The sequence below is a fragment of the Scleropages formosus genome, chromosome 5 (assembly GCF_900964775.1).
Source record: "Scleropages formosus chromosome 5, fSclFor1.1, whole genome shotgun sequence".
NCBI classification, from domain to species: Eukaryota; Metazoa; Chordata; class Actinopteri; order Osteoglossiformes; family Osteoglossidae; genus Scleropages; species Scleropages formosus.
Genome location: NC_041810.1, coordinates 5,033,787 through 5,059,623, shown reverse-complemented (window position 1 = coordinate 5,059,623; position 25,837 = coordinate 5,033,787). Strand labels below are relative to the sequence as shown.

General features: G+C 49.3%; 1 protein-coding gene across 2 annotated transcripts; it reads left to right on the top strand.

Annotated features, from left to right (window-relative positions):
* Window positions 1-379: 379 nt before the first annotated feature.
* LOC108930840 (sister chromatid cohesion protein PDS5 homolog A-like) lies at window positions 380-25,540 on the top strand. 2 transcript variants are annotated; one of them, XM_029252206.1, is made up of 34 exons: window positions 380-687; window positions 1,389-1,554; window positions 8,532-8,735; window positions 10,230-10,316; window positions 10,499-10,596; window positions 10,788-10,914; window positions 11,716-11,796; window positions 11,888-12,028; window positions 12,205-12,320; window positions 12,530-12,624; window positions 12,710-12,855; window positions 13,018-13,169; window positions 13,289-13,402; window positions 13,886-13,967; window positions 14,099-14,147; window positions 14,440-14,579; window positions 14,804-14,919; window positions 15,245-15,350; window positions 15,990-16,150; window positions 16,482-16,605; window positions 16,707-16,865; window positions 17,950-18,018; window positions 18,280-18,416; window positions 18,600-18,723; window positions 19,453-19,657; window positions 20,025-20,139; window positions 20,342-20,474; window positions 20,664-20,783; window positions 22,740-22,802; window positions 23,790-23,935; window positions 24,027-24,111; window positions 24,205-24,530; window positions 24,657-24,810; window positions 25,263-25,540. In XM_029252206.1, the coding sequence occupies exons 2-34, from the start codon at window positions 1,444-1,446 to the stop codon at window positions 25,296-25,298; spliced, it is 4,122 nt and encodes a 1,373-aa protein (XP_029108039.1). In that variant the 5' UTR covers window positions 380-687; window positions 1,389-1,443; the 3' UTR covers window positions 25,299-25,540. The 2 variants fall into 2 exon arrangements, with proteins under 2 accessions (XP_029108039.1, XP_029108040.1); XM_029252207.1 differs by lacking the exon at window positions 24,657-24,810 and having other exon boundaries at window positions 384-687.
* The last annotated feature ends 297 nt before the right edge of the window (window positions 25,541-25,837 follow it).

The window sequence follows — 25,837 nt, the reverse complement described above, 5'->3', positions numbered from 1 at the left end:
AATGCCAGCGATTGAGAGACTCGTTACCAGAAAGGAACAATAATCATAACATTAACCTCCAGCCTTGCGCGCACTCATGCTTCCGGGATAGGCTCCGGACCACCGCGACCCTGCTCAAGAGAAAGTGGCTATTGAAATTAATTGGATGGATAATAATAACCCTGTGGAGAAGTGAACTAGTCGGGAACCCGTTGAAATATTCGACTGAGAGGACTGATGAAGGTTATTCTTATTATTTTATTACATTGCCACTCGGCCCTTTTTCGTTTCTCTCCGTGAACTTTCGGAGAGCCCGACGTCCTCGAACAGCCGTACCCGCTGCGGCCACTAGGGGCGCGCGTCCCGGGCCCTGCCACCCCTAGGGGGCGCCCTTCACCCGCGCCAATTCCTCGAGCGAGCGCCGTCCCGCGACTCCGCGGCCTCTAGAGGGCGCCGTTCTCCGGCTTCTCTGCGCGCTTCCCCCGTGCGCGAATCCTGCCCGCTGCCGGAGTATCTTTGTGTGGCACTCGGACGCTCCTCATGCTCTGAAGCAGCACATGTCCGGGAGGTGAAAACAGCGCCGCGGCCGGTTCGCTCCCTCCCTCCCTCGCTCGCTCGCTTGCTCGTTCCCGTCCCGGGGGGGCTGCGATTACCGCACCCGGCTCTGGCGGCTCGGTCTCCGGGAGCCGATGCTTTAGAGCCCGCGAGGTGAGTGGTCGCGTCGGCCGGAGACGGAGCTCTAATCACGGGGCTGCGCAGCGCAGGCAGCGCAGCAGCGCCGGCCGGGGACCGAGTTGCCGTTGGCGGCTCCGTCTGTCGGCGCTTCCCGCCCGGTGCGCCGCCGTGCCGTGAACCTTTTTCCCGAGGCCGCGTGGAGGGAAGGCCCCTCGTGTACACGACTGACCCGAAGGAAACCATATTTGCGCGGTTTTTTGCCGCTGAATGTCATGATTTATGGAGTCGAGGGTTGCCGGTCCGAGGCCTACCGCGCAGGATGGATGGGGGGGGTGGTGGATGGGGCGTGGGGGGGGGGCGACGGGGCTCCAGCGGCGGGCTGCGAGAGCGCGGCGGCTCCCCTCGTCGGTGCTGGGCGGGACCGTAACGGACGGAAGCGGCGGCGAAGGGGACGGACACTTAGTTTCCGTGGGGAATTCAATCTCTTGTTAGGTTTTTGCGAGCGCGGAGAATGAAAGAAGGACGGAGGAGGCGGCAGGAGGAGCTGCTCCTCCCCCCCCGGAGGATCCGGGATCCCCGCCGCTGACGATCGTTCCCCAGTTCCTGGTCCTTCTGCAGCAAACGGGCTCCTTGTTGGGTCCTTGTGCCCTGGAAAGGCGCGTGTTTGTGGTGCGTATAAAGTGGTGAAAGTGCGCCGCATTCATTCTGTGTACTTTTCGCTCGCCCGCCTCTAGGGGGCAGTAGAGGAGCGCTGAAGAGCCGCGCTGAAGAGCCACGCTGAGCGGCAGCATGGAGTTCGCGCAGCACCAGAGGGCTGCGGACGCCAAAGTGACCTACCCTCCTGGGGTGAAGGAGATCACGGACAAGATCTCCAACGACGAGGTGGTCAAAAGGCTCAAGGTGAGAGGGGTCCTGGGTTTTGGCGGCGGATCGCCGGTTCGCGGGGCAACGACCGCGATGACAAAAATGTCTGCGATTCGGGTCGGCGGTGCTCGCCGGCGCCCAGCGGGCGGCGTAGTCATTAGGGACTGCTGCGCTGCGATCGCAAGGTCGCTGGTTTGAATTCCGCTCCTGCTGCACTGCCCTTGATCGAGTCCCTGATGCGGCAAGGACACCTTGCCATGTAAATGGTTGTCATCGAAAAATGTGTTAACGTTGTACGCCAGGTCAGCCGCAACATCAGAACCGCTGACAGGTGAAGGCTTGGCAATGTTCTGCTGGGAAACCTTGGGTCCTGCCATTCATGTGGATGTTACTTTGACACATACCACCTACCTAAAGATTGTTGCAGACCACGTACACCCCTTCACGGAAACGATATTCCCTGATGGCAGTGGCCTCTTTCAGCAGGATAATGCGCCCTGCTGCACTGCAAAAATTGTTCAGGAATGGTTTGAGGAACATGACAAAGAGTTTGGGGCGTTGACTCGGCCTCCGGATTCCCCCAGATCTCAGTCCGATCGAGCATCTGCGGGACGTGCTGGAAAAACAAGTCCGATCCATGGAGGCCCCACCTCGCGACTTACAGGACTTACTGTAAAGGATCTGCTGATAATGTCTTGGTGCCAGATGCCATAGGACACCTTCAGAGGTCTCCTGGAGTCCATTCCTCAACAGCAGTCAAAGCTGTTTTGGTGGCACGAGGAGGACCTGCACATATTAGGCAGGTGGTTTTAATGTTGCGGCTGATCGGCGTAAGTCATCTTGAACATGTTACCCGAGTAAAGATAGATAATAATGGTGTGATTGTGGTCTGTAGAGAGACATTAGTAGCGGTCTGGGTCCTGCAGCTGGTTTCTCAGACGTCCACGGTGGGCCCTGGTGTCATAAATTCGAGACTGGGGTCAACCAAACATTCTGGGAGCTCTGACACCTGTATCAATAACTTCACCCCAAACCACATGGGCAGTTCTTCATAGATGCGTTTGGACTCTTGTCTAATTCGTTATCATTTGTTTCTGATGTTGTTACAGTTACTTGTAGTCGTTCCTATGCGGTATCGGTGTATTGTTTTTAAAGTGTTCAAACTCGGCACGTTTAAAAGGGTTCGAGAGTATTTAAATGACCTGAATTCGTTACTAATCATATTATCGTGTCCACCTGAGTGACGACCAGCAGAGACCCTTGAAATCTTCAGCATCGGAGCAGCGAGTCCTTGGTTTATATTTATTCATTTAGCTCGTTCTTTTCTCCAAAGTGGCTTACAGTGTTATTCTACTTACAATTATTTACCCATTTGTATAGTTGGGTAATTTTACTGGAACAATTTTAGGGTAAGTACTTTTCTCAAGGATACTCCAGCCGGCAGTGAGATTCGAACCTGCGACCTTTAGGTCCAAAGGCAGCAACTCTACTACGCTACCAACTGTCGCTTAGTTATTTTAACTGTTGTTCCTGACAAGTTCATATCTCTTTTACTTCTTTTCCTTCGGCTCGCTGCTGCGCTGGATCATCAGTGGGGCTTCGGTAGGATGGGGTTGCGCCCCATAGGCAGTGAGCAGACTGAACGTAGGCAGCTGTGCGACCCAGTAGGCGTAACACTTATCATTTGCTGCTAATGTTCTTAGGCTGTGGGATGTTTGCTGACAGCAGCCCACCTACAGAAAGTGCTCTGGTAAAACGAGTTAAACTCCCACACCTACAGGTGCCGGGCTGCTAGTAGCTGTTTGTTTTCTTTGTTGTTCAAATACTGTGATTCTGGGGCATTTAGGTGTCTTTGCAGCGGGTAGTCAGTGGTTTAGGGTTCTTCTCTTGTACTCTAAAGGTTGTTGGTTCCAATACAATGCCTGACGTATTACGCTCCAGAAGGTGTTTAACATGAACTGATGCAGTAGGAACACCCAGCTGTAGAAATGTGTAAATCGGTGTAAAATTGGTTATCTGGCATTGAAATTGTATTTGGTAAAGAAGTCATAAGTAAATCAGGGCTCGCTGGACGGTTGGGATGCTGTACCTGGTCACAGTTCCCTAATCTGTGCGGTGTGAACGGGGAAAAACAGGTTGATTTGATGTCATCTAACCCTTACTGCCCACTCTTTTTTTTTTTTTTTTTTTGCCTTCCTGTTTGAGTTTTGACTCGTTTCCTCTTTTCGCATCGTGTGCTAACACGCTGACATGTATTTTGCTGTGTTCACTTGATCACTACCTTGTTACCGTTAAAATACAAAGTGTGTTCTTGGTAGATTAGTCTGTCACATTCTTTATCTATTGCTGTTGGTGCAATCGAAGTTTAAAAATCCAAAATATGAACACGATTCCGACTATCTGGAATCCGGCTTCAAAATATCAATGAAATAAAACTTAAATGGTGTCGGTCTGTCGGATGGAAACGGTGGTTTTGAATGTATATTCTGGCTGGGAGGATTTGTGCATTAATCATGTTCCCTGTTTTATGTTGTAAAGAGGACTGTCAGTTTAAATAAACAGAGGGGTGCAGGGGACAGGAGCCAGACGGCGATGTGTGTTGCTGAAAGTGTTTCCTTTGCTGTTGCGCCTTGTTCCTGCTGGGCCGTCTGCAGTGAAGTAAGAGGAACTTGCTGTTTTGGGGATTTCTGTGCACCCTGACTTCTCGCGCGCCAGATCTCGTTGACCTTGGTTGGAGGACCTACGTGTATTCAGTGTTTGTCTGTACTTTGTCTTTGGATGGAAAGAATACCTTGATTTTTTTTCAGATGTAATCCATGTTCTCACTGGGCAGCTTTCCAGGGAACAGCTGACTGACTTAAAACGTAGTTGATGTTTTCCATCTGCGCGGTTGCAGTTGAATTCTGGGAAATGTCTCGTAAAAGACATGTGGCCGCTGGATACCGCTGCATTATGCGTGTCTTGGCTAGCTCAGTGCTTGGCTTCCCATGGTGCCCCTGGATGCTGTGCCAGGATTTGCTATAGTGAGGGGTCCTCCTAGCATGTTGTCTGAGGTCCTCTACTCTGTTGAGATGTGGAAAAACATAAGGCATTATGTTTACTATGGTGCCATTAAGTGAACTATGGCAAGTTGTTTTGCTGTCCACACTTGTGCCTCATGTGATGTGGTCCACAGCTCTCTTCTGTTTAAAACAGTGGTTTTCTTCTCTTAAGCTCCACCCAGAATTCTACCTAAGCAGTAGTTCCCTCTTTTCTGACTGCACCAACATCTCCACGGTAAAACAGCAGCCTACCTTGTCCTCTGGCATCAGTGTCCATATCACGAGGCCACGGTGGATCTCAGTCTGCTTGCTGCTGACTCACAGTAAATTTCTCTGGGCTTCATTGCATATGTTTTTATAATTCAGTCAGCTATAATAAGTTGTAAACATTTAACTTGCTTACTCTGGGGAACGTACATCTATGGGAGTCTTCATATTGTAATGCAGTTTGCTGACATTGCGTTCCATGGTATCTAAGCTACTTTCAATTATTTATTCATTTACACAACTGGGTAATTTTACTGGAGCAATTTAGGGTAAGTACCTTGCTCAAGGGTACTACAGCCAGAGGTGAGATTCAAACCTGCAACTTTTGGGTCTAAAGGTAGCAGCTCTGACCACTGCACTACCAGTTGTTCGGCTAGAAAGGTGCGAACGGTGCAGGTCATTGGAGTAAAGAAAGAAGGTGGTGTTATATTTGTGGAACCTTCCTGATAGGATGTGTGCTTTGTGATATGGCAAATTATCCCACTGGAGGTGTTGGTTCAGAAAGCCTGGACTGTCCATGAAGGGATGCATCTGGTCAGCAACCGTGTTCTGGTACTTTTTTTGCCCCATGTGTAACAATACTCAAAAAAACCTAATGTGTGCCATGAAAACATTTCCTAGGCCATTACACTACCACCACCAGTCTGTATCACCAGCAGGTAGCATTGCGCCCTTATAGCTGGGTGGTGCAAGAAAATGTTGGTTTGATCCTTGCTCAGTCTGTGAGGAGTTTGCATGTTCTCCCTGTGTGTTTCCTCTGTATGCTCTGGTTTCCTCCCATATTCCAAAGACAATGCAGTTCAGGAGAACTGGTAATAAGTTGCCCCTACTGTGTAAGTGGGTGAGTGACTGTGTGCATGTGTGGCTACCCTGTGATGGAGTGGCATCCCGCCAAGGGTGTACATCTCTCACCCTTGTGCTCAGTGCTTACGGGATAGGCTCCGGCTCATCGGGACCCTGACAAGGACAAACATGTATTGAAGATGGATGTTATACAAATAACATAATAAATAATACAAATGTAGAGCAGGTTATATGCTGTACTGTATTACATTTTCATGCAACACTTTTTGCCACTTTTATTTCTAACTCTCTTTGTTTCTCTTTTGCGCACCACCAGAATGCTCTTAGCACTTACCATCTGTTTTAAACTGAGAACCCAACAATAGCAGAAGCAGAAGGACAAAAGCTCGCTTGATCTTGAGTTCTCATATAAGTACAGACCATGAAAGTGGGGCCTCGTGATCCTTTGGGCTTTTTGGGCTTCAAGCAAGAGGTGTCAGAAAAGTTACCACAGGGATAACTGGCTTGTGGTGGCCAAGCGTTCATAGCGACATCGCTTTTTGATCCTTTGATGTGGCCTCTTCCTATCTTTGTGAAGCAGAATTCGCCAAGCGTATATACGGTAGCGTGGATGATCTTCCATAGCGTGCATAAGTGGGTAGACATCGATAGACTAACAAGTCGCTTTGGAGACGAGCGTCAGCTAAATGAGTAAATGTTATACAAGTATAATCTTTTCAATTTAAAAAAGTCTCCTTTCTTCTGATCTGCTATCAATGCTAACCCTTTTGTGGGTGGACCTGCATTTATGCAAACTCAGTTTTTACATTTTGTGGTGCAGGAAAATCATGATCGGTACTACAAATATTCTCTCATGGTTTTTAGCCCAACATTCAAGATACACAGGACAAAATGTTACACCCCAAGCGTATATTACAACGGCTCTCCACAAGGACCCAGTCCAACCAACATCACCGTAAGGGCACAGAGAACAACACCCATCATTGCCAACATACATCTCCATGACTCGACACCAAGAAGCTTAACTTCCTTGCCTAACCAGCACAACCACAGGATACCAACATGGGTGTTTCATTGAGGTTGTCAAGCGGATACCTCCCTTTGTCGGCGTTTCGTCGAATTAGACCCCCAACACTTCCGGATAGCTCAGCAGTGCAGTCTGGCATCCCAGACCCACCTCCCTCCACACGTTAGATGCCCTTCACCCTCAAAAAATACCACAACTTCACAAACTCAGCTACCAGAGTTAAACCACAGCTCCATCTATCCATCTGTCATATCCATCCACAGCTCAAAAGCTGAGAAGAAATTGATATTCATGCTGCTAATTTTACTGTATATTTTTTTTTATGAATGGTTTTGTTTATTGTGTGGGGGGAGATGTAAATCCAGACATTTTCCTGGTTTAGGAAAGGTTTGAATTTACATCCCGCCCCTGCGCCCGCCTTAGTGCTAAAACAATGATACCAGACAGAAGTCCTTTCCAGACGATGGATGTCGGATGTGATATTAGACCATATAAAACACGTTAAAGCGAAGGCCCTTTCCACATTTCCCTGTCCTGTTTAATTACTGAGCCGCTGCAGTTCAGAATGAGGTGAAAATGACCAGGAGGAGGCCCTTAAATTTACCACATTTACCACAAGTAGCAACAGCTTGGACAGGCCAGTGGAAGGTAAAATTGCTCCTTGTTCACATTGTTTGTCCTTTGTGTCCTCAGGCCTTTATGCTTTACTGGTACACTAGTGGTCAGAGCCACTGCCTTTGGACCCAAAGGTTGTAGGTTCGAATCCCACTATTGATCAGGGTAGTCACCCAGAATTGCTCCAGTAAAACTACCCAGCTGTGTAAAAGGGTAAATAATCGTGGTCATTTACTGCAGTCTCGTGTAACCGACCGCTGTCAGTTACTCAGCAGCAGTAACAGTCGGGTGTTTCGCTCTGACACATACGGGGACTATGAGCGCGAGCGCGCGTGCACTGCTATCGCTTTCTTTGCGGAAGCGGATACGTTGTGGGCTGTATTTTGTAATTACAGTTGTTTTTTTTTTTTGGTCAATTTTTTTTTTTTTTTTTTTTGTGGGCTCTTCTATGCATCATCATGTGTCACCGTGCCCAAGTTTGAACCCTTCTTCCGGCGCCACATTATTATCTCTTTAGTAAAATTCAACGGGCAGAAAATAATCAGTCGGCAGTTGGTATCGTGACTGTCTCCGTGGTCTCTGTGTTTATGGTAATATAACGCTGTGTTACGATGACCCGGAGACGGCCGGTGACATAATGAACAGAAAGCGAGTGTGTCTGAGAAGGGGGAGCGCGCGCTCAACAGAAACACCCTCGAGCGGCGCGTGCCGTACAGCCAAGGAACCTCGAGCCGGCCTGCTGCTCATCAGCCCTCGCCCCTCTCTCCCCTTCCCCCAACTCCGCCGTTTCTGCGTGCTCATTGGCTGGGCCTGAGACCGCCTCCTCCCCTTGACAGTTTGAGCTTCGCTGGGTCCTAAAGGCCTCATCGTTGGGGTTACTCAAATTAGCACACTTTTTTTTTTTTTTTTTTTAATCTCTGACATGTAATAAAAGGTAACCAACCCTTGAGCAGATGTATAGTGGTGTTGCTTTTAATTTAACTTCTCGGTACGTCTACTTAGCAATTTAGTTTTACTATCAATTTGATGACTTAAGTGAAGGTCTGAAGACATGTTGTTCATTTTAATCCTAGTTTTCTGAACAAATTGTATTTACTGAGGAGTGGATTATTTCTCCCCCCCCGTGGTGTACCGCTTAGTTAATGTCTTGTCTTAGATTTTGTACGAGCGTTAATACACAATATCTCATCCACATTTTGGAATATGCGTGCAGGCCTTCGCGCCGTTGGCTCCGCTGACCGCCGTCGTCTTCCTTGTAGATGGTGGTGAAGACCTTCATGGACATGGACCAGGACTCGGAGGACGAGAAGCAGCAGTACCTCGCCTTAGCGCTGCACCTGGCCTCCGAATTCTTCCTGCGCAACCCCAACAAGGATGTGCGCCTCCTGGTCGCCTGCTGTCTGGCCGACATTTTCCGCATCTACGCCCCCGAGGCACCCTACACATCCCACGACAAGCTCAAAGTACGCAGTCCTACCAGGGCCTTGTATTGCGGTCGCTGTGCTGACTGGTGGTAACTACAGGTTACGTCCTAGAGGGTCCAGATACTGGGATTACTAGACAGCCTACTGCATCGCGATATGCAGAAAAATATATTAAAAATATTACCTGGCTGGGGGTGCGGTGGTGCAGTGGGTTGGACCGCGGTCCTGCTCTCCGGTGGGTCTGGGGTTCGAGTCCCGCTTGGGGTGCCTTGCGATGGCATCCCATTCTGGGTGCGTCCCCTCCCCCTCCGGCCTTACGCCCTGTGTTGCCGGGTTAGGCTCCGGTTCCCCGCGACCCCGTATGGGACAAGCGGTTCAGAAAATGTGTGTGTGTGTGTGTGTGTGTTACCTGGCTGTATGAATGAGTAAATAAGTGTAAGTAGCTTAACGTTGTAAGTCGCTTTGGAGAAAAGCGTCTGAACGAGTGTAGTGTATGTAAGGAATGTAATGTGTACACACACACACACACACACACTGACTGAAGCCGCTTGTCCCGAATGGGGTCGCAGCGAGCCGAAGCCTAACCCAGCAACACAGGGCGCAAGGCTTTGGGGGGAAGGTACACACCCAGGATGGGACACCAGTCCATCACAAGGTACCCCAAGCGGGACTTGAACCCCAGACCCACCAGAGAGCAGGAGCCGGTCAAACCCGCTGCGCCATCGCATCCCCCCGTAATGTACAAAGTAACAATCCTTTTTTTTTTTTTTTTAATATACGTTGTCCAGGAGTTTTTAAAAAAACATCCAAAAAGTGGAATACAAATGTTTTTGGTGTCACTCAGGTGTTAAATCAGTTTATTTCCAATTTTTAAAATCTTTTTTTTTTTTTCTTCTCCAAGCATACATCCCTCAATACATCTCATACATTTTGTTATTTGCACATGTGGAATTAAAAGGGTTTGTCGTTTTTCGCAGCATCTTCCTCCCCTTCATGAAGATCGTTGGCATTTTTTTTTCTCCCTAACGGTTGCATATCGGGTAGCATGGAACGCAGTTTGTTAAAAAAAAAAAAAAAAAACTTAAATATTTGAAGAGATTTGCAAGCATACAAAACTCTAAATATGCGACACAAAAACAATTTTTTATTAAAATTTGTAAAAATGTGTTTTAGGAATATATAGAACGTTTTGTTTAAATACATTATAACATGCTGCTAACGTGTAACAAGATTGATATTGTGTAAAAGTGATCCTTTAAAAGAAAAAAGACACAATATATTGGAATGAAGCCCCTGTAGTGCGGTCACGTGCGTATGAACCATAATGCAGCCTCTACCCTTTTTCCAAAGCGTGGTCTGTTTCTGTGCACATCTTCCACGCATCTGTGAACTCGCGTGTCTCGTGACCGTGTTACGTGTTCGTGTTGTTGCCGGTGCGGGACGCCCATCTTCGTCGGATGTGGGCCTGGGCTGGATTTCAACATCTCCTTCTCCTGCTTCACCCTCTTTCTCCTACATTCTCTCCCTTCACAGGATATTTTCCTGTTCATCACCAGGCAGCTCAAGGGCCTTGAAGACACAAAGAGTCCTCAGTTCAACCGCTACTTCTACCTGCTGGAGGTGAGTGCTCAGCGGGGCACCTCAGGCAGTCTGACACGTTCACGCAGTCTCCCGTCAGGTTAACATTTCAGCCGATTTAGCAGCTCTCGGCTCAGATGGCCAGTAGAACCTGAGTTCTGAAGATCTTGCAGGTAGGAATTTCCTACCATGTGACTGTTGTGTATCTCCTGTACGTTGTGCAGAACCTGGCGTGGGTGAAGTCCTATAACATCTGCTTTGAGCTGGAAGACTGCAACGAGATCTTCATCCAGCTCTTCAAGACTCTTTTCTCGGTCATCAAGTGAGGGTTTTGTTCATTGCTTGCAACCCTTGTCCTTGTGAACTTCAGTCACGTTAAAGTGGTGTTGACCACGAGACGTTGTCTTTTCTGTTGCTGCCTGGACTCATGTCCTCTTATCATTCTGAAGGCTGTCAGTGAGTTGTGTTTTTTTTTTTTTTTTTTTTGGTTTGTCTTCTCCCACTCCTCCTCAGTGCTAGCCATAATCAGAAGGTGCACATGCACATGTTGGACTTGATGAGCTCCATCATCACAGAAGGGGACGGGGTGACTCAGGAGCTGCTGGACACCATCCTCATCAACCTCATCCCTGCTCACAAGGTACCCGTCTGTCAACATACACAGGAAGCCACCTGCCTGTGTCCGTACCATGGTTCTTCAGGATCGTCTTATAACCTGAAGTTGACTTGTTTGCATCCTCTTGGAATTGATCTTTTCTCGCACAACTGGAGGTTCTTTGGAGTTTCAATAATAAGATGCAAAGTTTACAAATTTCTCTATCACAGATGTAAATTTCTGTATGTTTCTTCACCATCTTTTTATAGTCCCCAAAACACTTATCCCATAGTTGGTAACTGTGGAAGTATAGTGGTTAGCGCTTTTGCCTTTGGACCCGGAGATCACAGGTTGGAATCCTACCTCCAGCTGTAGTACCTTTGAACAAGGTACTTACCCTAAATTACTCCAGTGAAATTACCCTCCTGTATAAATGGGTAAATAATTGTAGGTATCTTAACATTATATGTTCCTTTGGAGAAAAGCTAAATGAGTAAATGTAAATTCCAAGTGACATTTACTTGCAACAGATGTGCTTTCTTCTGGAAATTTCCACAGCAGGCTGTGTCACAGGCGTTTGTGCACCAAAGAAAAAGGCATACAAGTAAAATGTAATGGGGTAAAACAGGTAGGCATGGACGAATACCACATGGTGAATAAAATGAGTAATTAAAAGTAAAGCAGAAATCAGACAGAGGTGAAACTGGAAAAGGTAAGAACACCCCAACAATGTCCATTTCCATAGAAAACGGTGAAATTTTCAGCAGGTTTGGATGTTTGTCGTTTCATTTCATCTCGTTTATGTGCTGCCTTCCACTGACGTGACGAACGCCGTCGCACTTGCAGAATCTGAACAAGCAAGCGTACGATCTCGCCAAGATTCTGCTGAAGAGGACCGTGCAGACCATCGAGACCTGCATTGCCAACGCAAGTGCTGCTTTTCTCTAGGTTTCCTCCCGTTTCTCCAACCTCTCACGCCCTTACAGCATTTTATACCTCTTCATCCCATGCTCTCCAGTTCTTCAACCAGGTCCTGGTGCTCGGCAAGTCATCCGTGAGCGACCTGTCGGAGCACGTCTTCGACCTGATCCAGGAGCTCTTTGCCATAGACCCTCACCTTCTGGTCTCTGTCATGCCACAGCTAGAGTTCAAGCTCAAGGTGCCCGTTTGTTTTATTTTTTTTCCCCCGTCGTTTGCATCTACGTGAATAAATGTAAGCGAAGGCAGCGCAAGCTGTCTAGGCTGCTGCCTTTGACATGTGACACAGTACTCAGTGTGCTCTGGGCAAATTCCAACCCACCCATGCTGCACCTTCCCCTGCGTGCACGCCTACAGAGCAACGATGGCGAGGAGCGGCTGGCCGTGGTGCGTCTGCTGGCCAAGCTCTTCGGAGCCAGGGACTCTGAGCTGGCCAGTAACAACCGCCCGCTGTGGCAGTGCTTCCTGGGAAGGTACGCAGTGCTGCCCCAACGCGGGGAAGTGTCACAGGGTATAATCTGACATTTTTAGACAATATGGGGCATTCGTGGAGATGTTGGCACATGTAGAGAATTGATTATGTGGGTCAGTAGGATCTTGAATTGGAATCCAGTGATATCTTGGCTGGTATAAATTGATGATTTTCATTGAATTGAACTGAATTTCATTCCTTGCTCTCCAGGTTTAATGACATCCATGTGCCAGTGAGACTGGAGTGTGTGAAGTTTGCCAGTCATTGTCTGATGAATCACCCAGACTTGGCCAAAGATCTCACAGGTAAGGTGTGATGGACCGTGCCAGGGAGTGCTGAACTTCTCCAGCATTTTTAATTGATTAAATTGTTTTTTCATCATCTTTGCAGACTATCTCAAGGTTCGATCACATGACCCAGAGGAGGCCATACGACATGATGTCATTGTCACCATCATCAATGCGGGGAAGAAGGACTTGAACCTGGTGAATGACCAGCTGCTGGGCTTCGTCAGGGAGAGGACGCTGGACAAGCGGGTAACTGGACGTGCTCGGTGTCCTTGTGATGATGTGTTGGGGATATGAACCTAAAGTTAATTTGTATGTTCATGACCCCCCCCCCCCATTCGTGTTCGAGAAGCAGTGCATAGCTGGTCTTGTGAGAGATGTTCTGATCTTTGACTCTGATATGCTCCGCAGTGGCGGGTGAGGAAGGAGGCCATGATGGGCCTCGCTCAGCTGTATAAGAAGTACTGCCTGCACCATGAAGCTGGCAAGGAGTCCGCCCAGAAGATCAGCTGGATCAAGGACAAGCTGCTCCACATCTACTATCAGAACAGCATTGACGACAAGTGAGGAGAGCACTCTAGAGCATCTGCTCCGGAAGTGAACGTGTTGAGTTGGCTTTGAGATGGATTCAGAACGCTGGTTGACCTGCTGTGTGTGTGTGTGTGTGTGTGTGTGTGTCCAGGCTGCTGGTGGAGAAGATCTTTGCTCAGTTCATGGTGCCTCACAGCCTGGAGACAGAGGAGAAGATGAAGTGTCTGTATTACCTGTATGCCTGCCTGGACCCTAATGCGGTTAAGTGAGTCCAACCCTTATAATGACCCCCATCCACAACAATTTCAGAAACAAAGATGAAATTACATGTTTGCATTAATTGTTTTTCTTTGGGTGGAGAACTCTAGAAGTTAACCTTCCACTGCTTTCCTGCTAAGATGAGCCCAATAGCCAGTGACACTCAGTAGTTTACATTTATTTAGCTGACGCTTTACTCAGAGTTATTTACCCTTTTATACAGCTGGGTAATTTTACTGGAGCAATTTAGGGTAAGTACCTTGCTCAAGGGTACTACAGCTGGAGGTGATTTTGATGTGGTTGCCAGGAATGAAAGCATCCCTCCATCAGTGAGGAGGACAGTGTCAAGGTGACATTAAAGAGGCTTTCATGTGATATGGAAAGAGCTGCTTTGATGCCCAAATGGTGTGAAGAAGGTTAAAAGATCTCATGGGGAGCAAATGAAAGTGTGACTTGGTGACAGGCCTTTGTTTTGTGTCCTGCTCCGCAGGGCTCTGAATGAGATGTGGAAATGCCAGAACATGTTGAGAAGCCATGTCCGGGAGCTCTTGGACCTGCACAAGCAGCCCACGGTGGGCTCAATACACACGCGCACACGCGCACACACACAAAACCCCTTGGAACCCCTCTTCCTCTCTCTTCTCAGTGATTCCTGGATCACTTTTGCTTGTTGGTCAGTGACATTCTTCTCACCACTTTGCAGACAGAGGCCAACAGCACTGCCATGTTCGGGAAGCTGATGACCATAGCCAGTAAGTGTGTGTGTGTGTGTGTGCGCGCACGCACGCTCATCTTCTTCCCTTGAGTTTTATCATCAGGGCTCTCGTTGAATGCCTCTGCTTTAGTGTGACATCTTCTCTCATCTTGTTCATGCTGTGATCCAGCTCAGTGGTGGTTCTTCTCACATAATATGTCTAATAGAATTTTCTGGAGAATTACAGCGGCTCTTGCCATGCTGACCCAGCACCGTTTTCAGATCGCTGTCCTGTTGGGCTCTTCTCTTGGTGCTATTTTTTCAGCCAAAGCTGTTCCATCTCCCTGCAGAGAACCTGCCGGACCCTGGCAAAGCCCAAGACTTTGTGAAGAAGTTCAACCAGGTTCTTGGTGAGGATGAGAAGCTGCGCGCCCAGTTGGAGATGCTCATCAGCCCAACGTGCTCCTGCAAACAGGCCGAGGTCTGCGTGGTGAGTGGCGTTACCCCATGTGTGCTCTTTCTCCAGACTGCAGTGGAATGTGACTCGGGGTGGTCTTTGGTTCATAGCTTTTTTTTGTTGCCATTTGGATCAGTCCATGATGACGATGGTAATGCCGGTGTCCTCCGTGGTTCCTGTTGACGGGTGTGTCTCTGTTGGGTACCAAGAATCCATCGCTGCATTGAGTTTTTCAGAAATGTTCCTCGCCCTTCCAGAGGGAGATCTCCCGGAAGCTGACCTTCCCCAAGCAGCCCACCAACCCGTTCCTGGAGATGGTGAAGTTCCTGCTGGAGCGTATTGCGCCCGTACACATTGACTCGGAGGCCATCAGGTACCGGTGTCCAGGTGCTGGGCTTCAAGCCCAGGCTCTCACTTGCCCGGGACTGTGTTGCTTCACGCAGGAGCGAGGGTCCATTCGGCGTTTCCAAAAATGAATCTCGGATTTGCTGTAGGATATTTCAGATGTGGCCACGGCAGGCTTGCGATGTCACATCTTAACGTAGAGTTCCTTTCTCCCTGTTTTATTCAGTCGATGGAAATGGATTTCCTCCCGGCTATTTTTAAGAACCGCACCGTTCTTTGCCTTGGTGAATAATTGATCTGCCGTGTTGTCGGTTACACTTTCCTTACCTTCACTCCCCGCTCTCCTTTCTCAGTGCTCTCGTGAAGCTGCTGAACAAGTCTATCGAGGGAACCGCGGACGACGAAGACGAGGGCGTGACACCCGACACGGCCATCCGCTCTGGGCTGGAGCTGCTGAAGGTGAGACCCCGTCACCATGGCAACGGAACCAGGGACTTACTTGTGGGCCAGGGCCAGGCTGCTTTAATACACTGGTCTTTACATTGATTAATTTTGCTGCTGTCATAGTGACTGTAAATGTAATCAACAAATGTGAATGAAAAAATGTAAATGTAGCTGCTGGTTCTCCCCAAAGCAACCTAAAATGTTACACTACTTACCACGACTTACCTGTTTGTACAAGTCGGTCATTTTTACTGTATCAGTTCAGGGAAGTACCTTGTTCAAGGATGCTGTTGCAGGACTAGAATTTGAACCAAGATCCTTAGAATTATAGAGCGGCACCTCTAGCCACTGAGCTACCTGCTGCTCCACCTTTGATCGCAAATCTTTAGTTTCAGACTGTAATATTAATTGAAAATTTACACGGATTAAAATATAATACAAGCACCTGATATGTTGTACTAGGGCAATTTGGGACCTTGTGGGCGTGGTGGGTCCCCTACCCTGTACTCTACTTCACCGCCACAGGCATTTTCCGCTCACGATTACAATAAGTGTTTACAGGAGTAATACCCGTGAAGGAACTAGTGAAGCCATTTGAAGGTAGGATCCCCAATGGAGAGGTGAAGGCCGCGCGCTCATTGCCGCATCTCCCAGGTGCTGTCCTTCACCCACCCCACCTCCTTCCACTCGGCCGAGACGTACGAGTCCCTGCTGCAGTGCCTCAAGATGGAGGACGACAAGGTGGCCGAGGCGGCCATCCAGATCTTCAGGAACACCGGGCAGAAGATCGAGGCCGAGCTGCCGCACATACGATCGTAAGACCTGCCGAGCCTCTTTGTAGAGAGCGGGGCGGAGTACGCAGCGTGGTATTTCTGTGCTTCAGCTTTCTCCGCGCCCGAGTCGTGCTTCTCGGCACAGCGAACGCAGGTTCGACTCGGGAACGGAAAAAATGAAAAAAAAACAAATAAATAAAACATGAAATAAATAAGCAGGACCCTTTGTCTGTGATCCAGTGGACTTTGCTGTTGGTCTCTGCCCAAATAAGCCGATGAGTTACGGCTTTGGGGTACGATTGCGGTAAAACCCGGCATTCTGGCGGACTGTTGGCTTGACGAGGCTCTGCTGTGCCGGGTGCCCACCCTGCAGGACCCTGATCCCTGTGCTCCACCAGAAGGCTAAGAGGGGGACTCCGCACCAGGCCAAGCAGGCTGTGCACTGCATCCACGCCATCTTCCACAACAAAGAGGTGCAGCTGGCGCAGATCTTCGAGGTACGCCGTGTATCCGTCGCGCTTCGTTCCCTCGCGTGGGCTCGTGACCGGAAACCCATAATTGACCTCACGGCTGATCGCAATCCCCCCCCCCCCCCCAGCCTTTGTCACGCAGCCTGAATGCAGATGTCCCCGAGCAGCTCATTACCCCCCTTGTGTCGCTGGGCCACATCTCCTTGCTCGCTCCGGACCAGTTCGCCTCGCCCATGAAGTCAATCGTGGCCAACTTCATTGTGAAGGACCTGCTGATGAACGACAGGGTGAGCAAGGACGACCGCGGGTCCATTCCGTCATCGGTCGCTCCGTCTCCCCGTGACGAGTATGATATTTTTACAGTTCAGCTGAGGGATGTACCCTGATCAAGAGTACTCCAGCAAAAGTTGGGATTTGAACCTGGGAGCAGCTTTAAGGATTATACTTCCTGCTGCCCCCCCTGGAGTGCGTTGCAGGTCATGTCTCCTTGTAGTGGGCCAATGGGCAGTGAGGGAGGGACTGTGCCGGTGGGACGTTTGGCTCCGTCTGGTCGCCATCTGACCTTCGCCGTCGCTCCTGGGCACTGCGGTGGGTGTGCGTTTCTCCACAGGGACCCTGCAGCTGACACCTTCGTACTTGTGCCAGGGCTCTTGGTGGGGAAATAGTGGAAGAACGTGTCAGCTGGGTTGAGGTGCAAAATCCACTGGGGGGGGGGAGGGAGGGAGTCGGAGCACAAATGAAGCCATTCTTCCATTAAGTACAATCACCTTTCATTGGCTTATTTTAAAATAGGGCTTAGATTGTGTGTGTGTGTGTGTGTGTGTGTGTGTGTGTGTGTGTGTGTGTGTGTGTAAAATGTATATGCATGGAGAGCGATGGAAGAGCAATCCCACAACACAAGTTCTGATTTGTATTTACTTTTGTAACAGTGATTATGATGTATCAAAATGTAAAGTAAGTTTCGTCCGTCGGTCAAAAAGAGTCATTCCGATGTGCTGTCGCTTTTGGCCGTAACACAGTAAATTGCGGTAGCGGTCGGGGGCGGTGAGCACTTTTGACACCTGCTGCGTGTGGAAGTAAGTAGCATCGGCGACGTGAGCGACGTGGCGCTTGAGCCAGTGGCCGAGCTGAGGAGCGACACCTAGGTCTCGGGGATGAAGGCCATACGCGGGATGATCCAGGTCCGTGGGAGCGGATTCTTGCCGAGCGGCGCGAACGACGTCGCTTCGTTGTTGATGTCTCGACTAGTTAAGAGTTCAACTCGGTATTTCGCCGCGTGCTGACCCATCAGCGCTGTAATTACTGCGGCGTGCCGTGCCGGGAGGCGATCGGCGCCTTTGCTTCCCGCTCACGGCTCTTCTCCCTCCCCAGTCTATAGGCAACAGGAACGGGAAGCTGTGGACTCCAGATGACGAGGTGTCTCCCGAAGTGCTGGCCAAGGTGAAGCGCCCGTCGATGCGTTTGGTTCTCGGCATGTTCAAATACATAGCTGTCAAGGGGAAGAGGGCTTTTTGGGACGATCCCGGCCGCGCTCGATCGCAGCCCGGGCCTTAAAGCAAAGCAACAGCGGAGATATTACGTAATGCAGGGGTGTTTGGGTAACCTTACGTTGAAGATGCGCGTTTCCGATTCCGGATTGGCGCGGAGAGCCAGGTGTATGCCGTCACACGCTTAAAGATGCGCGATCACGACTGCCTTCAGGTACAGGCCATTAAATTGCTGGTTCGTTGGTTGCTGGGAATGAAGAACAACCAGTCCAAGTCGGCCAACTCCACGCTGCGGCTCCTGTCTGCCATGTTGGTGAGCGAGGGGGACCTGACGGAGCAGAAGAAGATCAGGTACTGTATGTCAGTGTGTGTGTGTGTGTGTGTGTGTGTGTGTGTGTGTGTGTGTGTGTGTGTGTGTGTGTGTGTCTTTGTGAGTAAAGGAGAACACAGGATAGTATGATCCTATAAACCGAGTGTGTGGAGAAGAGACTCTCGTGCTCCGGTGACTCGTGTCTGTCCCTCTGACCCCCGCAGCAAATCGGACATGTCCCGGCTGCGCCTGGCGGCGGGCAGCGCCATCATGAAACTGGCGCAGGAGCCCTGTTACCATGACATCATAACACCAGAGCAGTTCCAGCTGTGCGCCCTGGTCATCAATGTGAGTCATCCTCCCCCTTTTCTGTGCCTGTGTACCTCTCTCAATACAGCTCAGTGCTGTTCTATCACAGGTGTTTCTTCTTGGATGGATGGATGGATGGATGGATGGATTGATTGCTGGCTTTCTGGACAGAAAGATAAGAAAGAAACTTCATTAGACTTGAAAGAAATTGCAGGCTTCCCTAAAGCTGTGTGTCTGGCTGTTGTAGGGCTGTGGGGTCTCCTGGGTTTTTCAGACTCGACTCACAATCGCTATAGTGAAGTCGGCCTTGGAACACACATCTCAAAAATGATCGGTAGAAATAGGATGCATCTGAGCTCAGTTTCGGAGTGCCACGGTTAAGGGTCTGAATATTTATGTAAATGGAAGAATCCAGATTTTTTTTTTTCTTTTTTGTCAGAATTGCTGAAAATCAGAGTTCGATCCATTTTTGAAATGTCAACAACACAAGAAAGTGTGGAAAAAGCGTAGGGTTGTGAATACTTTCTGAAGGCACTGTCTATGACCTCACTTGGTGTTTGAGGTGTCAGTGGGGCACTGATTTACATGTGGTCTCTAAAACCTGCAGGACTCTGGGCTTCAAAGGCTGGAGCTTTTCTCCTCTTGTCTCATTCTTGATGGTAAAGCCATTTTCTGTGGCTTGCTTTGGTTTGATCTACTCATCTTTCTTTTACCTCTCCACCCCACGCTTGCTGGCTCTCTTCCTCACGCGCCCAACCCCGGCGACAGGACGAGTGCTACCAGGTGCGGCAGATGTTTGCCCAGAAACTGCACCTGGCGCTGGCCAAGCTGCTGCTCCCGCTGGAGTACATGGCCGTGTTCGCCCTGTGCGCCAAGGACCCGGTGAAGGAGCGGCGCGCCCACGCCCGACAGTGCCTGCTCAAGAACATCAGCGTGCGCCGCGAGTACATCAAGCAGAACCCTATGGCCCACGGTCAGTGGTGGAGCTCGAGATTGTCGGGGCTGCAAAATGGGGAAGAGAGAGAGAGAGAGAGATCACGCCGCACATTTCGCTCTACGTTGACCCAGTTTAGTCTTGAGAAAAACAACAGATGTCAGGCACGTTGGTGCAGCATTTTGTTCTTGAATCAGAATAAGAGGGTCATTCTGTCCAGGAGCTGAGGAGAAGGGTGGGCATTGCCTGTCCTTCATCATCCGCTGTGGGGGAAAAAAACCAGAGTGTTTCCTCAGTAGCCTCGTGCCCTGTGCTTCCAGGATAGACTCCGGATCACCGCAACCATGACTAAGCGGTTAACGGTAGCAAGGGAGTGTAACCTTCTCTTCTCACTGTGGTCCATCAGAGAAACTGGTGTCGCTCCTCCCAGAGTATGTCGTCCCCTACATGATCCACCTGTTGGCCCACGACCCGGACTTCACCAAGCCCCAGGACTCCGAGCAGCTCCGCGACATCAAAGAGTGAGTGGCCCGGGTCACCATGTCGGCCTGGTGGGATTCGTGTCCGGCGCTAGTCTGAGGGATCGGCCTCTGGAGATCCACAGCAGACTCTGTCTTCGCTCTTCGAAGAAGAAAGAGAATTAAAATAATCATGATAATTGGGATTCCTCCAGCATTAAGTCGGGTTCTTTACGTTTCTACCTCCACCGCCTCCTCCTCCCAGGTGCCTGTGGTTTATGCTGGAGGTGCTGATGACCAAGAACGAGAACAACAGCCACGCCTTCCTTAGAAAGATGGTAGAGAACATCAAACAGACCAAGGACGCTCAAGCACCTGACGACCCCAAAGTCAATGAGGTCTGTAGCCCTTTGCGCTCTGTCGGCCCGTCTTTTCTCTTTCCTTCGAAACCTGACTTTTTATTTTTTTTGCTGCTTTCTGTCACCATGCTTTACCACGTTTCTGTTTCGGGGAACCAATTTAGTCAGTGTGACCTTTTTGAATTTCCGCCGGCTGAACTTTGCCGCCGTTTACGTTTCGCCCGACAGAAGCTCTACGTCGTGTGTGACGTCGCGCTCCTTGTGATCGCCAACAAGAGCACAGCTTGTCATCTGGAGTCTCCCAAGGACCCGGTTCTGCCCACGAAGTTCTTCACACCTCCTGACAAGGCAACTCCTCATCTTGTTGTCCCTAAACTTGCAAATTAGGTTGCACTACTTACATTATCAATATACTTTATTGATACTATATATAGATAGATAGATAGATAGATAGATAGATAGATTTATATCATTCATATAAGGTTTTTTTTTCTTTTTCTTTTTAAATAAGTCATTTAGTTTCTTTGCTGGTGCACACAAGTGATCCTTGACTTATAAACTGACTTAAAACAACGTGGACTTAGGTTGATGGTACGACAAACCTTAGTTTTTTTTTTTTATTATTATTATTTTTTTTTTTTGAGTCCTGACATTCGGTCGTAGTGTCTAACATCGAGGACTTCATCTTCTGTACTGCACTGCCGCAACACATTTACATTTATTCATTTAGCTGACGCTTTTTTCCAAAGCGACTTATAATATTAAGGTTACAATTATTTACCCATTTATACAGCTGGGTCATTTTACTGGTGCAATTTACGGTAAGTACCTTGCTCAAGGGTACTACAGCTGGAGGTGGGGATCGAACCTTTGCATCCAAAGGCAGTAGCTCTAACCACTACACTACCAGTTGTCCTGTATGTCTCCGTGACTCCATACGTCTTATTGACTCACTGTGTATTAACAAAAAGGGTGTTTTTATTTACAGGACACTTCATTTGCGATTACATTCAAGTTATGTTTTCACACATTAGAAGTAAAAAGTGAGTGCTCTGCTTGGAAAGAAAAAGAAAATATCTAGAAATGAAAGTGAAAATCGTGCCAGATGAAAATACAAATATAATAATGTGCTGTATTTTTACACATGCAATGCTGCTTGAAAGTATGTGAACCCTGTATGGATGGTCATTATTCTTGTATAAAACATTAGAATAAACTTATCTAAATACGAAAATAAACTTTACATGTAATATCTTACTTATAAATGATGATTTGCACACCTGCTTGGTTTAACCAATGCAACTTGGGGTTCACATATTTTTGCACCTGCACTGCTTGTGTTTGTACTACGCACACGATTTCCTGAAAAAGCAGCATGTGGAATTGGTCATTACACACATATTATGTTACATGAGAAAGACCGCTTCTCAATAAATAACAATTTTGTGGTAAAACTAAGGGACACAAGGGCTTCACATACTTTCAAGCAGCACCGTATAACATAACCTATATTAGTACCGGGGGCGCAGCGGGCCGGGCCGGGTCCAGCTCTCCGGTGGGTCTGGGGTTCGAGTCCCGCTCGGGGTGCCTCGTGACGGACTGGCGTCCCCTCCAGCCCCGTGCCCTCGACTCCCGTTGAAGGTCAGCTCTCGTTAACCAGTTGTGCAGACAGTTGTTTTCTAAATGTACAGTATGTTGAGTAAATACTTTATTTTTTCTGATGAGAAAGTAACTGTTGCGCTAAGTCGCTCCCTCTTAATGTGGAAAGATCTTCTGCGCTTTATTAAAGTCTCAGTGCAGGGAGGGGGTGGGATGGCTGCCCTTGGCTCCGGAAGTTGCCGGCTTGATCCCCGGCTCCGGCTGCAGCGCCCCTGAGCAAAGCGCCTGCCCCGCGCCTGCCCCGCGATTGCCCCAGCACCCTTGCCCGCCTGTATGCCCGGGAACGTAGTTGTGGCCCTGCGATGGACTGGCGTCCTGTCCGGGGTGTGGGCCTCCCCCAGCCCCGCACCCACTGTCTCCGGGATAGGCTCCGGTTTACCACGACCGCGCTCCGACCGAGCAGTTATCGACACTGGTTAGTTGCTTGGGGGGAAGGAGGGCAAAACTGCCACGGTAAACATTCTTCTGACCGTTGGGCGGTGTGGTAACAGGATGAGTCAGCCTCCTAAAAACAGCTAAGATGGTGCGCGAAGGTCACGGCGTCACACGAGTTGTTGTTCACACGGCGATCGCGTTGGTGTGCTTTCCTCTGCGGCACGCTGGGATGTGCAACGTGAATTTGATGAAGAGGTTTTCTTTTTTCAGGACTTTGTAAACAACAAGGAGTACCTGTCGTCAGAAGCCAGGACAACTCTCCTAACAGGAAAGGTAATGGGTGTCGTTTACATTTATTTACTTTTCTCCAAAGCAACTTGCATTGTTAGTGTACCTAGAATTATTTACTTGTTTATACAGTTGGGTAATGTTATTGGAGCAGTTTAGGGTAAGTTCCTTGCTTGAGGGTACAATAGTCAGATGGGGGTCAAACCTGCAACCGCTATTGTGCGAGCTGCCCTCGACTGCCAGAATTCAACTACCAGCGTCATGTCCTAAGATGCTGAAGGTGTGTCTGTGGCTGAGTGATTAACACACTTTTTCTGGGGTGTTAATGAGCTGATTAGTCGCTGGGGTGCCAGACTAATTTCTTCTCGTAGTCAGATGTCTTGAGAGAACAGGGACATGACTAATTAAGCAGTGAAATAATTGTGGTGCGTGTGTGCGCGCACCCTGTCTGCTCTTTTTACAAACACTCAAGCCATGAATTGTCAAAGATATATTTTTCTGTTTATTTTTATAAATTGCATTTTCTTGCTCTATTGTCTACGATTTGCATCAGAGCAAATGTGAGCTGTAATTTCGCGCCAAGCCAATAGGGGGCACTAAAACGCACCTGAACGGTACGAGTGTGGAAACCACCTTAATTCAACTCACTCGCCGGTGTTTACGCTTTGTGAGTAGTGGTGATCGGTAACAAGATGAATGTTGCACTTGTTCCTGGAATGAATCGGTTGACAGTCTGCATCGAATAGGTACCTGTGGGCATTTTTACATTGTTATTATTGTAACGTCACTTGATAAATATTAGCCTTTGTGTAGTTTTAATTATCACTATCAGATTCATACAGAACCTAACCTTGAAATAAACTGAGCCCCACCCCCTCACCCACCATTGTAAAATGGTGGTAGAAATGACTTTGGAATTACACACGCGCAGATTTGTGCTACAGTTGGAGTCGGCGTTCCTGTTGCCCCTCAAAACAGCACGAGTAAGGTTTGCTGTGGTGCGAAAAGATACCGATGTCTGTCCCCTTGCAGCCAAAGCCCACTCCAGTGCTGGGAACGGTGAACAAGCCGCTGTCCGTGACGGGGAGGAGGCCCTACACGAAGACCACCCCGTCGGACGTCGGCAGTAACATCAGCGGCACCTCTCAGCCCAGTTCACCTGCGGACTCCAAGGGAAGGTGAGCTGCGCCCAAAGCGACTCTGCTCTCGCTGCGGAAGTGCCGTGTGACCTGCCCGCTGCTCACTTCACGATCTGCCCTCTGCGAAAAGGGACGGCGGCGCAGGGGCAGGCGCGAGCGAGAACGAGGAGAACCCCGGCATTGTTCTGGCTGTGAAGACGGATGGAGGGAAGAAGGTGAGGGATTCGCTCCACAGCCTCCTGACTGATGCGTCCCACCACGGAGTTTCACATTCCTCCTGTGTCCCCCACCCCCTCACAAATGTTTAGGACACAGATGCGGGCCAAGCCAGTGGGGATCAGCGGGGTAAGAAACGAGAAGGCAGCGAGAACAACGCCACCCCTACGGTCACACCCGCCACCCCCACGCCCCTCAACAAGCCCCGGAGAGGACGGCCCCCCAAGTCGCTGGCCAGCAGTGCAGGTGGGGTCACGAGCGCAGAGAAAGAGGGAAGCGGTGTGGGGAGAGGCCGGAAGAGGGCCTTGCCCCCCCAGGACACGAGCCCCGCAGCAGAGCCAGTGACCAAAACACCGAAACAGCAGAAGGACACAGACTCCAAGAGGGCAACGCCACAGAGACAGGTGGACCTGCAGAGGTACGGAGTGCAGTGGGAAGTGTGGTCGGGGAGGGGGGGCGGCGGCGGGAACCGGGGGTGTGACGCGCAAGCCAGCGAGACAGCAGGCAGCGGTAGCAGTAGCAGCAGTGTCCCTGTGATACCCAGCCTCGCTGCTCCGAGCCGAGTTCCCTCCAGGAGGCGCTGCATCTTGGGCAGCGATGGCGACACGGAGAGGGAGATCGAATCCAGTCCCGAGTGTTTGGCAGCTAGTGGAGCAGGGAGAGAGGAGCAGGGGCTGCTGGGAGCCGACACCATCCAGGTGCAGTGGAAGAGAACAGGGCGTGCGTGCGTGTATGTGTGTGCCGAAGCAGCCAGGCTGTGACATTTGTTCCGTCTGCAGACCTTTCCAAAACGACATACAACTCGTTCCTTTCCCCACGGAGACAGACCGTGATTCTCGAGGGGCAGTCAGCGTGTCTGACGTGACACCGCCTTAAGAAGCAAATACATTTATTCAACACTTTTCTCCAGAGCTGCTTACAATTATTTTACCCATTTATACAGCTGTGTAATTTTACTGGAGTAATTTAGGGTACCAAGCAGGGTTTAAGTAGCTTGCTTAATGGTACTACAGCTGGATGTGAGATTCGAACCTTAGGTCCAAAGGCAGCAGCTCTATCCACTACATTACAAGCTGCCTAATACTGCATGAGTAGCACGTGAGGGTGTCTGCGCTATGACAGCTGATTTGTGGATTCTCTCGCCATTTAGGTAAAAAGAAAATGGACACAGAGGCACAGGAGGTAAAGGACCAGGTTCGAGCTCCTGGACACTTGCCGAAGACACTGAGGCTGTAGACACCTTCCCTTCGTGGCTCTACACACACACACATCTTCCAGACTCCCTCCTCTGCGAAAGTGGGAATGAAACGATTTAACTCGGAAAGGGTTCAGATTCAGCGTCGGCTGAAAGAACCGCCCGTTTTTGTTTTTACGATTCTTTTACAATTTTAGACGTTTACCGTTGTATATTAAATCCTTTTTATTCCGTTTCAATTTCTTCTGTTGCTTTTTGCCGTTTTCCTTATAACAAGTCCACATTAAGAAAAGCCGAAGACAAACGTGGTTGAAATCCTGCGCAGAACGCGTACGAGCGGGTCGAGAACTCCAAGGAACACGCCAGGTTTGCACTACCGTGCCTGTGGAGACAAAGCAGGAAGTAGAAATAGTGTTCAGGCACTTTTAAACCAAAAGAAAACAGGGTGAGGGTGCACTTTGCTTTAGCCCGGTATCATCCCTTGTTTCACATAAGTTGGGCAACCAGGTGTCCCAGTATCCACATTCCTT

What these genes read in the sequence shown, in the direction of transcription:
- LOC108930840 (XM_029252206.1), top strand. Translation starts at nt 1,444, where the DNA reads ATGGAGTTCGCGCAGCACCAGAGGGCTGCGGACGCCAAAGTGACCTAC. An exon ending in TGGCAGTGCTTCCTGGGAAG is followed by an intron (nt 12,321 to 12,529) that starts GTACGCAGTGCT and finishes CTTGCTCTCCAG; the next exon opens with GTTTAATGACATCCATGTGC. An exon ending in AGCTGGCGCAGATCTTCGAG is followed by an intron (nt 16,606 to 16,706) that starts GTACGCCGTGTA and finishes CCCCCCCCCCAG; the next exon opens with CCTTTGTCACGCAGCCTGAA.